At 41.8% G+C, this 13,561-nt stretch overlaps 1 protein-coding gene across 2 annotated transcripts in view; it reads left to right on the forward strand.

The window, feature by feature from the left end:
• The window catches only part of RFC1 (replication factor C subunit 1), a 97,337-nt gene that overhangs the window by 51,113 nt on the left and 32,663 nt on the right, over positions 1–13,561 (forward strand). Inside the window, exons 7-8 of one of the 2 annotated variants that reach the window (XM_040335123.1) lie at positions 8,759–8,833; positions 12,856–12,937. In XM_040335123.1, coding sequence (XP_040191057.1) covers positions 8,759–8,833; positions 12,856–12,937 — 157 coding nt within the window. The remainder of the gene's footprint in view (positions 1–8,758; positions 8,834–12,855; positions 12,938–13,561) is intronic. The other variant, XM_040335124.1, reaches the window with a different exon arrangement.

Below are 13,561 nucleotides of genomic sequence, written 5' to 3' on the forward strand. Positions count from 1 at the left end.
TTCCGACCAACATTGCCACTGACAACCAATGTAAGGTGTGTGTGTGTCTCTCTCTCTCTCTCTCTCTCTCTCTCTCTCTCTCTCTCTCTCTCTCTCTCTCTCTCTCTCTCTCTCTCTCTCTCTCTCTCTCTCCTTTATATCTGCAGCTGTCCAAATTGGGCACACTAAGCTGTCTGAGTGGTTTGACCAATAACAGTAGTGGTTACATTTACCATATAGGGAGAATTGTTGATGTTGACATTGGCCCTCCAGGCTGGATTACCAAGTGCATGAATCGAAGGTTGTAAAATGTTTGGGGGACAAGCTCTGCTATTGTACACTATTTTTTGAATTTGGGCAGCAACCGAAGTGGAGTTGTGCTATTCTAATTTTAATTGGAAAAAAAAAATCTTACATAGAATAATATACAGTACAACTAGTTTAACATGTTTGCTTATTGAACAGTTTGTATTCGTCTATTAAACCAAGGCAGACAATTTTAGAACATGCTTCAATTTTTTATGTCGTTTTTCAAAATGTCGTTTTTTTGTGTCATAAAAAATGACCGTGTGTGCGCTAAAACGATGTTTAAAACCCGCGCATGCTCAGAAGCAAATTATGACACGAGCTTGAATGGAACAGAGTGCCGTCGTACGTAACCGCACTTTGCTAGAGCATTTTGAAAAGAACGATGGTGTGTGGGCAACGTCGTTTTTTAAAATGAAGTTTGAAAAACATTGGTTTTTTTTTAACGAGAAAAAACAAAGTTTTTTTACAAGACAAAAAACGACCGTGTGTATGCTGTAAATGAAGACTGCTTTTCAGAAATAAGTGTTGAGTTTATTTTTATAAGTAAAAAAGTAAATGAACAGAAGGAAAATCCAGTTTGAATCAATATTTGGTTTGGCCACCCTTTGCCTTCAAAACGGCATCAATTCTTCTAGGTACACTTGCACACAGCTTTTGAAGGACTTTGAAACGTAATTGTTCTAAACATCTTTTGAAAACTAACCACAGATCTTTTGTGGATGTAGGCTGCCTGAAATCCTTCTGTCTCTTCATGTAATCCCAGACAGACTCGATTTTGAGATCAGGGATCTGTGGGGGCCTAACCATTACTTCAGGACTCCTTGTTCTTCTTTACACTAAAGAACGTACTTGGTGATATTGGCTGTATGTTTGGAGTTGTTCTGCTGCAGAATACATTTTAGGGCCAGTCGCACGCCTCCCTAATAGTATGGCATGATAGATAAATATCTGCCTGTATTTTTCAGCATTGAGGACACCATTGATTCTGACCAAATCTCCAACTCCATTTGCAGAAATGCAGCCCCAAACTTGCGAGGAACCTCCACCATGCTTCACTGTTGCCTGCAGACACTCATTATTGTACTCTCCAGCCCTTCGAACTAACTGCCTTTTGCTACAGCTAAGATTTCAGATTTGGACTAGTCAGCCCAGAGCAACTGCTGCTATTTTTCTAGATTCCAGTTTTTATATTTTTGTCAATAGGACAGGGAAACCAGGCTAAGCGTTTCAGCTATGTACGAAAACATAGTAACTGAGGTGGCAAAAAAATGTCAGCAGGTGCTCTGGACTGATGAGTCAAAATTTGTAATGTTTGGCCCCCACAAAGCCCTGATCCCAACATCATCAAGTCTGTCTGGGATTACATGAAGAGACAGAAGGATTTCAGGCAGCTTACATTCACAAAGATCTGTGGTTAGTTCTTCAAGATGTTTTGAACAACCTACCTGCTGAGCAACCTCAAAAACTGTGTGCACGTGTACCTAGAGTCTCGGTTCACGCTACTGCGACCTGAAAGTCACTTGACTTATGGTGCAACTTTGCCAGGCGATTTGCTGGCAACTTGAGTACTACTTTAATGCCACTTTAAAGCGAATTTAATGCCGATCTGTGGGAACGGCTACACCGCAGGGAATGCCTGGGTAATCCTGTAATGTAGGATCCAAATCGCATCAATATGAGGATCCGACTTGGAGGCTACTTCTATTAAAGTCTATGGGCGCAGGTTGGATAGAAGCATCCTTGTAGTACAGGAACCTTTTCTAAAGTCAGAGTTTTTGATTTCAGTAGTGCTAATTAGGACGGCTCTCATTGACCAATGTGGGATTTCACATGTCATGCGACTTGGGATCTCACATATCTAATCCCAAGCGCCAGCGTGAACCGTGCCAGAAGAATTGATGCTGTTTTGAAGGTAAAGGGCGGTCACACCAAATATTTAATTGATTTGGATTTCTCTTCTATTAATTTTTTTTTTTTTATCAATTAGCAAAATGAAAAGTAAATGAACTAACACATTTCTGAAAGCATTCTTAAAGCGGAGGTTCACCCAAAATAATAACTATCGGATCACATTCCTTACTATACATACTGTACATAGCCGCATCATTTTTTTTTTATGTTGTAATTACTGTAGTAGAGCTGGTTGAATTGTGACTTCCGGGCTTTCACTCCCACGGGATTAAGCGTTGCTACTCCTTTCCCCGGCGCGGCAATGTAATCTGGGAGTTTTCCGCAATGTTTCCTGGCAGCACAGTGTCATGCTTCCTAGGAGACATTGGTCTACACCGTCCAGCGAAATACCATCACAACGGGGCATGAACTATCAATGACGCCGCCCGTTGTGATGGCAACAAGGAAGTTGACGGCGCTACTAGTAAACACTGCGCATGGATGAGTTACAGCGGTGAATGCTGGGAGATGAGCATTCACCTCTTCGAGGAAGTCATTGCTTGTGGGCTTCACAATGCCCACAAGCAAAATGCAAACTGTCTAACACGGATTTTAAAAGTTCTTGTTTTAGACGAAAACGGACAGGGGACATTTGAATATACCAAACGGGTGAGTAGTACTTTGTATTGGGAAACCACATTGAAATGCTCCAAAAAAAAAGATTGGCTGCGGAACCTCCGGTTTAATTTACAGCTTTTTTTTTTTTTTTTTACACCTGTCTAAAACTTTTGTACAGTACAGAAATATTTAAATTGAATGAACTTTTCAGCCATGCAGATAGTTTTCTTTAAACTATATTGGTTTCAGATCTTCCCTTCGCTCTCCTCCCAGGAATGGTGTTAAGTAATTCCATTTACATAGAGCTGCCTGTAATGGATGTGGGTCTTTAGATTGAAGATAGGAGAATATATCTGATGTAGATTTGTCTGAAGATATTTTCTTTGAAAGTTAACACGTCTACACTGTACCAAATATTAACAGAGAAGGTCTAAAATGATCTTTCTGTTTTCAAATTGCAAGCTCATAGGCACAAAACAACTCGACTCTCATCAGGCATTCTCTGGGAGGGCCTCCAACATCCAAGGAAATTTGAAAGGGCAAAACCAAAATTGCACTGATTAACTTCTGTAGACTTTGCCCGTCACTTTGTGGATTTAACCAAGTTCACTAACTTCATTAACGATAACTCTGGACTAGTTCATCAATGGTATTTTACATACCCAGGCTTCAGATGTATGTTGTGAGGTCGTGTATAGTCTGCATTGAGGTATAATTGATATCTGTGAAAAATTTTCCCCTGCAAAATTGAGTCACCAGTGCAGGATGGACTCTATTTGCATACATGTGGCAATGTCTTATTCCTGCTCCTTTCCAGTGTGTTTGAGATGTCTCTGTTGCCAACAATTTGTTGTGATAGATTTGTGGCCATGGTTAAAGCGGCGTTACGTTGAATTTTTTATTTTAATTTTAAAGTCAACAGCTACAAATACTGCAGCTGCTGACTTTTAAAAAAAGGACACTTGCCTATCCAGGGCGTCCGCGATATTGGCACCCGAAGCCAATCTGGCTCTCGGTTGCTGCCGCCGCCATCTTCAGTACGGGAATCAGGAAGTGAAGCCTTGTGGCTTTACTTTCTGGTTCCCTACTGTGCATGCGTGAGTCGCGCTGCACGATCTGAATGATCCTTGCTGTCTTCTGGGACCTATGCGTCTCCCAGAAGACAGTGGGTGGGATGGAGAAGGGGCCGGGCTTGGCATAATATCTGGATACTGTGGCTATCTTTGCCTCGGGAGTGGGAGCAAATACTTGCATTATACAGGTATCTGCTCCCCCCTGAAAGGTGTAAAATGTGACACCGAAGGGGGAGTGTAACGGAATGACCCGGGACACCCAGACTTTGTGAGGATGGGGGATACTCCTGTGTCAGTCACTGATAACTCTTGGGTCTGAGTCCACCCTGTGCCCTTTGGGCATGGGGTGACAAGTGAATCATAATTCATGTATTACATGAGATGGGACATCACTGATAGTTCGTATTGCAGGATTTTGAGATACTGCAAGATGTTGGCCCAACCAGTCAATAGTGACTCATTCTATGATTAGCCCCACATGCTAATTGAGTCAGGGCCTGGAAGACATTTCATTGTCCTTGTGTAAAGGTGTTGTAACGGACAGGTGTTAATCCAGGTCTGCTCCCAGACCTCTAATTATATATGCTAAATACTGTTTATGTGTGGAATATACTTGTTGGAGACAGAACGTCTGTCTGGGGATGTGGATTAGAAAGAGCATTGTGTGATGGTGTTTTGTTTGTAATGCTGTTAATGAAGGAATGTTTAGTAATTAGCCTTAGTGTGTGGGTGGGGAGTTGATTGTTCCTTTAATGCCTTGTACTGTATATAAGCTGAGAAGAAACCATTAAAATTGTATTACATTTGGAACAAGTACAGAGCTGTGTCTCGTCTTGATTCTGGCAAAATGGGATGCCTGCTGATTTGTCTGTGTGTCAGATGAGCTGTCGTGGATGGGATGAAAGGTCGTAAACGGTGGTGACCGTTACAGGGAGGAATCCGAAAAGCTGAAGTTCCATTTTCGGGTGGAAATCCGCTTTAGCCCTGGTTCACACTGGGTACGATTTGAGATGCGATTTGACATGTCAAATCGCATCTCAAATCGGCGGCATTTGCCGGCAATTGTCGGCAATGGCACTGTCCTAATCAGTGCGACGCCGCATCTGCGATTTCAAAAAGTAGTTCCTGTACTACTTTTTGCGATTTCGGGCCGCGATTTACATTAAATCGCAGCAGTGTGAACCTAGGCTCAAAGTCCTATACGAATGCCTTGAAAATCTCCTTTTATTTTTTTTTTACAACTATGCCAATTTTAAATGTGGCCTCGTGATTAAAAATAGCAAGTGCTCATTTTGAAAAGTTATTTTTGAGTTCTCCTTTTGACTTTATGCTACCTGCCAAGTCGTATTACCTGGAATAAGAAAATAAATGTAATACGCACATGAATAATATTGATCATAATTTTCTGCAAAGAAAGGCTACATTTATCTGTTACACAATTTCCTCTCCGGTCCCGGATTTGTATTCATTGAACGATCCCTTATGGCTGTCATGACACTGATTACAAAACACACACCTGCTGGTAATGTGCTCCGATAAGGTGTGATTTGTAACTTCGAATACAGTTTAATAAAAATAAACAGATTAGGGATGTGTTTTTTTTTATTCATCAGATAAAAATAGAGGACCTGAGCCAAGACCAACATGTTTACATCTTGATGGAACTTTGTCTTATTGCTGCCAACGGATTGCAAACTGCCCTTAGCTAAGACATTGTTTATCAGATACTGTTAAATCCTGAAGAAGCTGGAAGGATCAGGGTTGCACTATTGCTTAATATTTAGCAATGTGTTTTTTTTTCCTTGTTTCTTCTCTGATAGTGATCTATAAATCTATTCTTGCTTCACATAGCAGAAAATTGCATCCTTTCTTTCCCTGACTGAAGAAAAATCTATTAATTTTTTTATATCTTTTTTAAAGCGGTGGTTCATCCTAAAAGAATTATATACCATCCCGTCCAGCATACTAGCGTCGGCTACAGTATGCCTTTTTTTTTTTTTTTTGCGCTGTATTTACCGTTTAATGCTTCAGTTTCTTTTCAGACTCCCGCGGGGAGTAGGCGTTCCTATGAAGAGGGGAACATGATTGACGTCCGGCTATGGCGCGTCATGCATTCCGAAAATAGCCCAAATAGGACTTGGCTATATACGGCGCCTGCGCAGTCAGCTCCTAGTCCGTGCGCAGGCGCCGTATAGCGCCATGAAGAGCCGAGATCTAGTCAGGCTATTTTCGGAACGCGTGACGCGCCATAGCCGGACGTCAATCATGTTCCCCTCTTCATAGGAACGCCTACTCCCCGTGGGAGTCTGAAAAGAAACTGAAGCATTAAACAGTAAATACAGCGCAAAAAAAAAGGCGTACTGTAGCTGACGCTAGTATGCTGGATGGGATGGTACATAGATGTTTTTTAGGGTGAACCTCTGCTTTAATAACGTGACCAGCAGCAGTGGACTTGAAACTCCCCCTGCCACTGTTTTCCTGCAGACAGGTTGAGAAAGAGCTGGGTCACATGACAGCTGTATATTGAAAAAGTGTATTTTAATGTAAATTAAACAGTTTTTTTAGTATCATTTTAAAGTCTATTGACTCTTAATTTGGTAAATAAATGGCTTAAAGTAACTATCATTCTCATACAGATAATTTAAGACCCAAAAGGGCGCAATAGTTTTGTCAAAAACCCCAGTGTGATTATATATGAACTATTATAGAGCATCTGCTTTACAGGTATCATTAGTAACATGTATATTGTATACCTGCTATCGTAGTTTACCCACTACCAGTGCTGCTGCTCCCCCCCCCCCTCAAAATTGGCAAAATATGACGTGAACTTGTCTGAGCGGACCCAGCATGTATTGCAGTTTAATTCCTTCTGCACTCACCTTTTCAAATATACCTGAGATGGGTTTAAGTTTTCATAGCCAAATAGCCTGCCCCCTTACAGAGACAGGGCATGCTCACAATACTTTCCAGGATCAACCATAGACTCTGATTGGCAGTTGGATGAATCACCTGTACCTGCCATTTTGTTCTCTTGGACTTTTTAACAGTATTTTACTCGTAGCTTATTAACAATACAAAGTTCATAACAGGGAGTCCTTATGTATAGATCCAACCACCGTGCCTTCTGATAAAGTGCTCAAATGATTTCTTCCATTTGTGCTCCACCACGGTGTATACAGAACGCACCCTTACCAGCCATATATAATAAATGCGCCTTTGATAACTTGGGGTATCGCCCGTTCTCAAATGGCAAATGAGAAGATCCACACATGCGATACCTTTTTAATGGACCTAAACCAGCCAATGGCCTCTCAGATTCCTTTACTCCCTTCTCTCCCCAGCAGCCCGGACCCAGAAAAGATGGCAGATTCCAGAATAGTGTAATTCGTTGTTCATTTACTTTGTAGACCCCTTTCACACTGGGTCAGTTTGCAGGCGCTATAACGCTAAAAATAGCACCTGCAAACCAACCTGAAACAGCCGCTGCTGTCTCTCCAGTGTGAAAGCCCCAAGGGCTTTCGCACTGGAGCGGTGCGCTAGCAGGACAGTATAAAAAAAATAAGTCCTGCTAGCAGCATCTTTGGAGAGGTGTGTATACTGTTCCTGCTCATTGAAATCAATGGGGCACCACGGTTATACTGCCGGCAAAACGCCTCTGCAAAGTGTTTTGTGTTTTTTGACCCTTTCTCGGCCGCTAGCGGTGGGTAAAACCAACCCGCTATGGGCCGAATAGTGATGAGGAATTTGACGGTAATGCGCCGCTCCAGTGTGAAAGGGGCTTTAAGGTGCTCAGGTCAGCACCAACATAGACATTTAAAACGTAATTACACTATTGGCTGTTGTACTACCTGTGCACCTGTGGTGGCAGGTTTGACTCACTGGGATTCTTTTGTGTTTTTTGGAATTTTTTGGGCAGGCTAAGAGCTCTGATCCAACGACTAAAATTAAATGTCCCTCATGTTAAACGAACTTACCCGAGAGTTGGAAGAAGACTTTGTGTCAAATTTGTGTCAGAATTCTATTACCTTGGAAGTAACAATGGACTTTAGGTCTTTGGACTCTTTATTTGTTATTTTTTCTGGCAACAAAAAGGGCCGCCAAGCATCAAAGGGGTCATTTGCTAGATGGCTAAAATCGGCTATTTCGTAAGCTTATTTGTAGATGGGTTTGTCTCCCCCACTGGGAATACTCTACTAGAGCTCTGGCCACTACATGGGCAGAAAAAGCTGGTGCCACCCCAGATCAAATTTTGTAAGGCGGCTACGTGGTAAAGTTGCCTAAAGCCTCATACACACGTTCGAATTATCAGACGGGAACTGTGTGATGACAGGCTGTTGTCGGAAAATCTGACCATTTGTATGGTCCATCGGGCAATTCTCATATTTCCTGCCAACAAATGTGGGCTAGCATGCTTTCAAATTTTCCACCAGCAAATGTGTGCTGTCGGATCATCTGATCGTGTGCACACAAGTCCATCGGACAAAACTCCAAAGTACAAACACGCATGCTCAGGAGCAATGCTCTCATAACACAACTTTAGCAGAAGTTGTCCACAGGGTGGCGCTAAAGAGCAGAAAAAACATGTTTTGTTGGCTGACAATTCTTTGCCGTTTGTATGCAAGACAAGTTACTGGCCAATGCCCTTCGGACAAAAGTCCTTCGCTAAAAATCCGATCGTGTGTGTGAGGCTTTACGTTTGTCAGTCATTACCGACTGGATATTCTGTCAGCCGCTGATCAGGCATTTGGCAGAAAGGTCCTGCAGGCTTTTCTCATTCTTGTATAGGTCCAGTTTTTTCACTCCATGTTGGCACCATATTTTACTCACATTTTTTACAAATATTTTTCTTGTGGTTTTTTAGATTTCAGTCTTTTTTTATTTTCTTCTAGTTGGAAAGGCAACTCCATGAAGATGAGGAGTTTGCTCGGACATTGGCAATGCTAGATGATATACCAAAGGCTAAGGTAAGAGGAATGATCACGTTTTGATTGTACTTTTCGCTGTATCGCTCTACTTTTTGTACTTTTGTATAGTCTGGTCTGGAACTGTAAATAGGCCTGCCGCTTCCCTGCTCAAAAATCAGATAGTAGGCTCAATTCACAAAGTCTTAAAGTGGAAAAGGCCTCGGCAAGTAAAAATATTGCAAATAGGAAGGCTTTTTTTTTGCAGAAGAGACCTGCAATGTTTCTTCTACAGAAAAATACAGTTGCCTGTCTGTTCATAATTCTCCTCGGTGATGTCCTCCCGTGTCTGTCAATCGGTGTGTCTGAAGACGGGCACCCAGAAGCTTAGGAGAAGATGCTGGTGAAGGACCTCAAGTACTGGGCTGTTGAAGAGGTAAGTATTTATGCCTTTAGTTCCTATACCACAGGGTTTGACAAATTTTGCTTGGAATCTAGGAGCCAGCTAAAAAGGTTAGGAGCCAGAAAACGCACCCCGTCCCGACGAGCTTGCACGCAGAAGCGAACACATACGTGAGCAGCGCCCGCATATGTAAACTGTGTTCAAACCACACATGTGAGGTATCGCCGCGATTGGTAGAGCGAGAGCAATAATTCTAGCCCTAGACCTCCTCTGTAACTCAAAACATGCAACCTGTAGATTTTTTTAAACGTCGCCTATGAAGATTTTAAAGGGTAAAAGTTTGTCGGCATTCCAGGAGCGGACGCAATTTTGAAGCGTGACATGTTGGGTATGAATTTACTCGGCGTAACATTATCTTTCATAATATTAAAAAAAAATGGGGATAACTTTACTGTTGTCTTATTTTTTTAATAAAAAAAAGTGTAATTTTTTCCCAAAAAAAGTGCGCTTGTAAGACCGCTGCGCAAATACGGCGTGACAGAAAGTATTGCAACGATCGCCATTTTATTCTCTAGGGTGTTAGGATAAAAAATATATATAATGTTTGGGGGTTCTAATTAGAGGGAAGAAGATGGCAGTGAAAATAGTGAAAAATTACATTAGAATTGCTGTTTAACTTGTAATGCTTAACTTGTAATACCAACGGCCACCACCAGATGGCGCCAGCTCACACAAGAGCTGGGGACTTCCAACCAAATCGCCAGGAGGCTATTTCTAGTCGCCATGGCGACCTGGCAACCGGGATTTGTCGAGCCCTGGTCAAATACCTTTATTTTAGCCATGCGATGGTAGTTTTCAATTCTTATTGGACTCTACTGAAACCACTTTTTTTTTTTAAATGCCCATCTTTTTCCTGGTGCATTGCCATTTAGATTTAGCCTAATGTCTGTTTGCAAAGTCTGGGGGGGAAGCTGAGAAGTCAATATCTTATTTGCTGAGTAACAATGGATTCTCCACAATGTATTGTTTACTATATTTTTACTATTGTGTAACTGTTATATGGTTCTCATTAGGGGTGTAACGGATCGTCACCGATCCGTGATCCGAACGGGCCACCCCGTTCGGATCGGCACACCCCGCGATCCGCGGAGCGCTCCGGAGCCTAGGCCTAGGAAAGTCCCCGGCTTCGGCCTAGCTCCGGAGCGATCTTGCTCCACCCAGTCTGCTTGCCAGAGCCCAGCGTGACACGCCTCCCCGCCTCCCCGGGGAGGCGTGTCACGCTGTGCACTGGGCTCTGGCAAGCCGACATGGAGAGGGAATAGTAGCAGAGAAGCACTAGTGTGAGAGGAGGGGGGGGGGGGGGGGGGGGAGAGCACATTTCACGGGTGGATTAAAGAGGAAGCAGGTGAGGCTGTTTGGGACTTGTTAAAAGTACAATCTTGATGTTTTTACAGCTATATATAATTATATATATATGTATATATATATATATATATATATATATATATATATATCTGTAAAAACATCAAGATTGTACTTTTAACAAGTCCCAAACAGCCTCACCTGCTTCCTCTTTAATCCACCCGTGAAATGTATGTGTGTGTATATATATATATATATATATATATATATATATATATATATATATATATTACACACACACACACTTTTTTTTTTTGCGCTGATCCGAAAATGATCCGATCCGTGACTCCTGATCCGAGGATCGATCCGATCCGTGAGTTTTTTGATCCGTTACACCCCTAGTTCTCATAGCCTTTAAAGTGGTTGTATACCCACTTAAAAAAAAAAAACACCTGCAAGACAGACATAATGAGCTAGTATGCATAACATATATACTAGCTCATTATGTAATACTCACCTCGGATCGAAGCCCCCACAGCCGTCCTCGTACACCACTCAGACGGCCCACATCTCTCCCCGGGGTTACTTTCTGGTATCGCGGCTCCGGAGCTGTGATTAGCCGGAGCCACGATGACGTCACTCTCGGGCATGCGGGCGGGAGCCGCCATTCGTGGCAAGGCCTCCTTTAGGAATCGCCGTTTCTAAAGTGCACCTTTGTCTATGGCGCATGCGCCGTAGACATCGGCGCCCGTCATTTATTGTAAATATCTCCTAAACCGTGGAGGTTTAGGAGATATTTTCAGCGCCTACAGGTAAACCTTAATCTAGGCTTACTTGTAGGTAAGTGGTTGTAAAGGGTTTACAGCCACTTTGATGTGAGAATAGATTTTTTTTTTTTTTATGGTTGTGACGTATTCTCTGGAGCTTCGAATCTGCAGTGCTCAATTAAAAAAAAAAAAAAAAAAACAATTTCAATTTTGCTTAGCTTGTAAATTCACTGATTATCCCAGAGTTTACCTGGAATAATTTATTGCTAGTAAAAAAATGTTTCTAAATAACTATTTCTGGTTTGGTTTCCTGGCTTGGAGAGCAAATGTTGATTATGAGCGACATCCATAAATGTCGGCTCCAGTGGGGCGTTATTCATGTACCAGTAGTGAACCGTCTTTTTCTCTAGTAGTGGTAAGAGTCATGGTGAATGGAGGATTAAAAAGCATCAGACGTCCACATTTATCAGCCATTACCTTTTCGTAGCCCTGTTACAGGTTGACTTGTACATTCAGCTGGTTTTTCACATTTTTTTTTTTAGGGCAGTACATTTTAAAGCGGCGTTCCACCCTAAAAATTTACTTTCTATTAGCTTGCCTTTTAATGTTAAAAAAAAAAAAAAAAAAAAAAAAAAAAAAATTTAACTCTCTTCAATCTGGCTGTTACTAGGCAGATTTCGTAATCTGCCTAATTCCTGGTCCTAGGTGGTTCATCGTCCTGTCCTAAGACCACATTGCCTCCTGGGACACCCATTTCCCAGGAGTCTATGGGCATTACTGTGCCTAAAAATCGCCCAGCATGCCCCTCTTCTTGAAAACCAGGAAGAAAAAGGAACTGGGCTTCACATGCCCACACATGATGGATACAGCCACAACATGAGCTGGAGGATATAAGGCAAGTGTTTGCAATGATTTCTGGAACGATTGGGGAGCTACTAATGTTTTAGGGAATATTTAATGTGATTAATTTTAGCTTGCAAAAAAAAAATTATGGCTGGAACCCCACTTTAAATATGCAAAAATGTAGAGGAAAACTTGGACAGCCGCACTCCAAAAAAGTTCCTTTTTATTAAAACTGGTCACAAAAAATACATGCCACAGCAAAAAATGGAACAGAAGCTGATGTGTTTCACACTGTTGCCCAGCTATGGTTAAGCACTGGGCAGCAGTGTGAAACGCATCAGCTTCTGTTCTATTTTTTGTGACCAGTTTTAATAAAAGGAACGTTTTTTGGAGTGCGGCTGTCCAAGTTTTCCTCTACATTTTTGCATTGCCGGCACCCATGGTTTGGATTCAGTAAGAAGGTTCTTTGGTTTATCCCGCTTTAAATATGTTGTGTTCTGTACAGCAGTATATTTACCAACATATAATAATTTATTTTTGGGGGTACTTTAAGTTATTGGTTAGTTTTGAACATGCATAAGACTATTTAAAAAAGTGTTAACCCAAATAGATACAATATTTTTTTTCCCCCTAGTAACTGTCTAAAGAAGCCATATATTCCTGTGCATACACTTTACTTAGTAACATGCTTAATTGTTTAAATTATATAGGGACTTAAAGTCAGCCCGAAGAAGCAAAGCTCAGCGGCTGCTGGGATAAGCCCAGAAAAGGGTGAAAAAGGGATTTCTCCAGGTAATGGACAAAAAAATATACAGTTTTGACCAAATGTGAAAATGAAAGGGATGTTCTTTTGGTTTAAAAGTTCTATTTAATTTCTTTTATACTCTGTGTTTTAACTTTGCTTATTAAACAGATAGGAAGTTAAACTTTTAGATGTTGAGACGACATGCAAGCCAGTGATGTGGCCTCATGTTTTTGTTTCCTAGTGGCTTGGGAATAATGTTACACAGGTAACATCTTTGAGTTGGGCCATTTCCTTGGCCTGAACTTTTAGTCAACTTACCGTATTTGTAGTTTATAACTTTTATTGTGATAGTGGCGAAGACCTTGCTGTTTTTATTTGCACGTTCACAATCAGGATTGCTGTAATTTATTCCCTCTATTGCTTTCTGGTATCTGGGAATTGCAAGTTATGCCAGTCAAGGGCCTTTGTACTAGGGATGCAACGGATCAAAAAACTCACGGTTCGGGTCGTTCCTCAGATCAGAACCACGAATCGTATCATTTTTCGGATCACCACCATATATATCCCCCACTGTAATGCCCACGTCGTCTCCCCCACTGTAATGCCCACGTCGTCTCCCCCACTGTAATGCCCACGTCGTCTCCCCCACTGTAATGCCCACGTCGTCTCCC

This window comes from Rana temporaria, chromosome 1, assembly GCF_905171775.1.
Source record: "Rana temporaria chromosome 1, aRanTem1.1, whole genome shotgun sequence".
In the NCBI taxonomy this organism is placed as follows: Eukaryota; Metazoa; Chordata; class Amphibia; order Anura; family Ranidae; genus Rana; species Rana temporaria.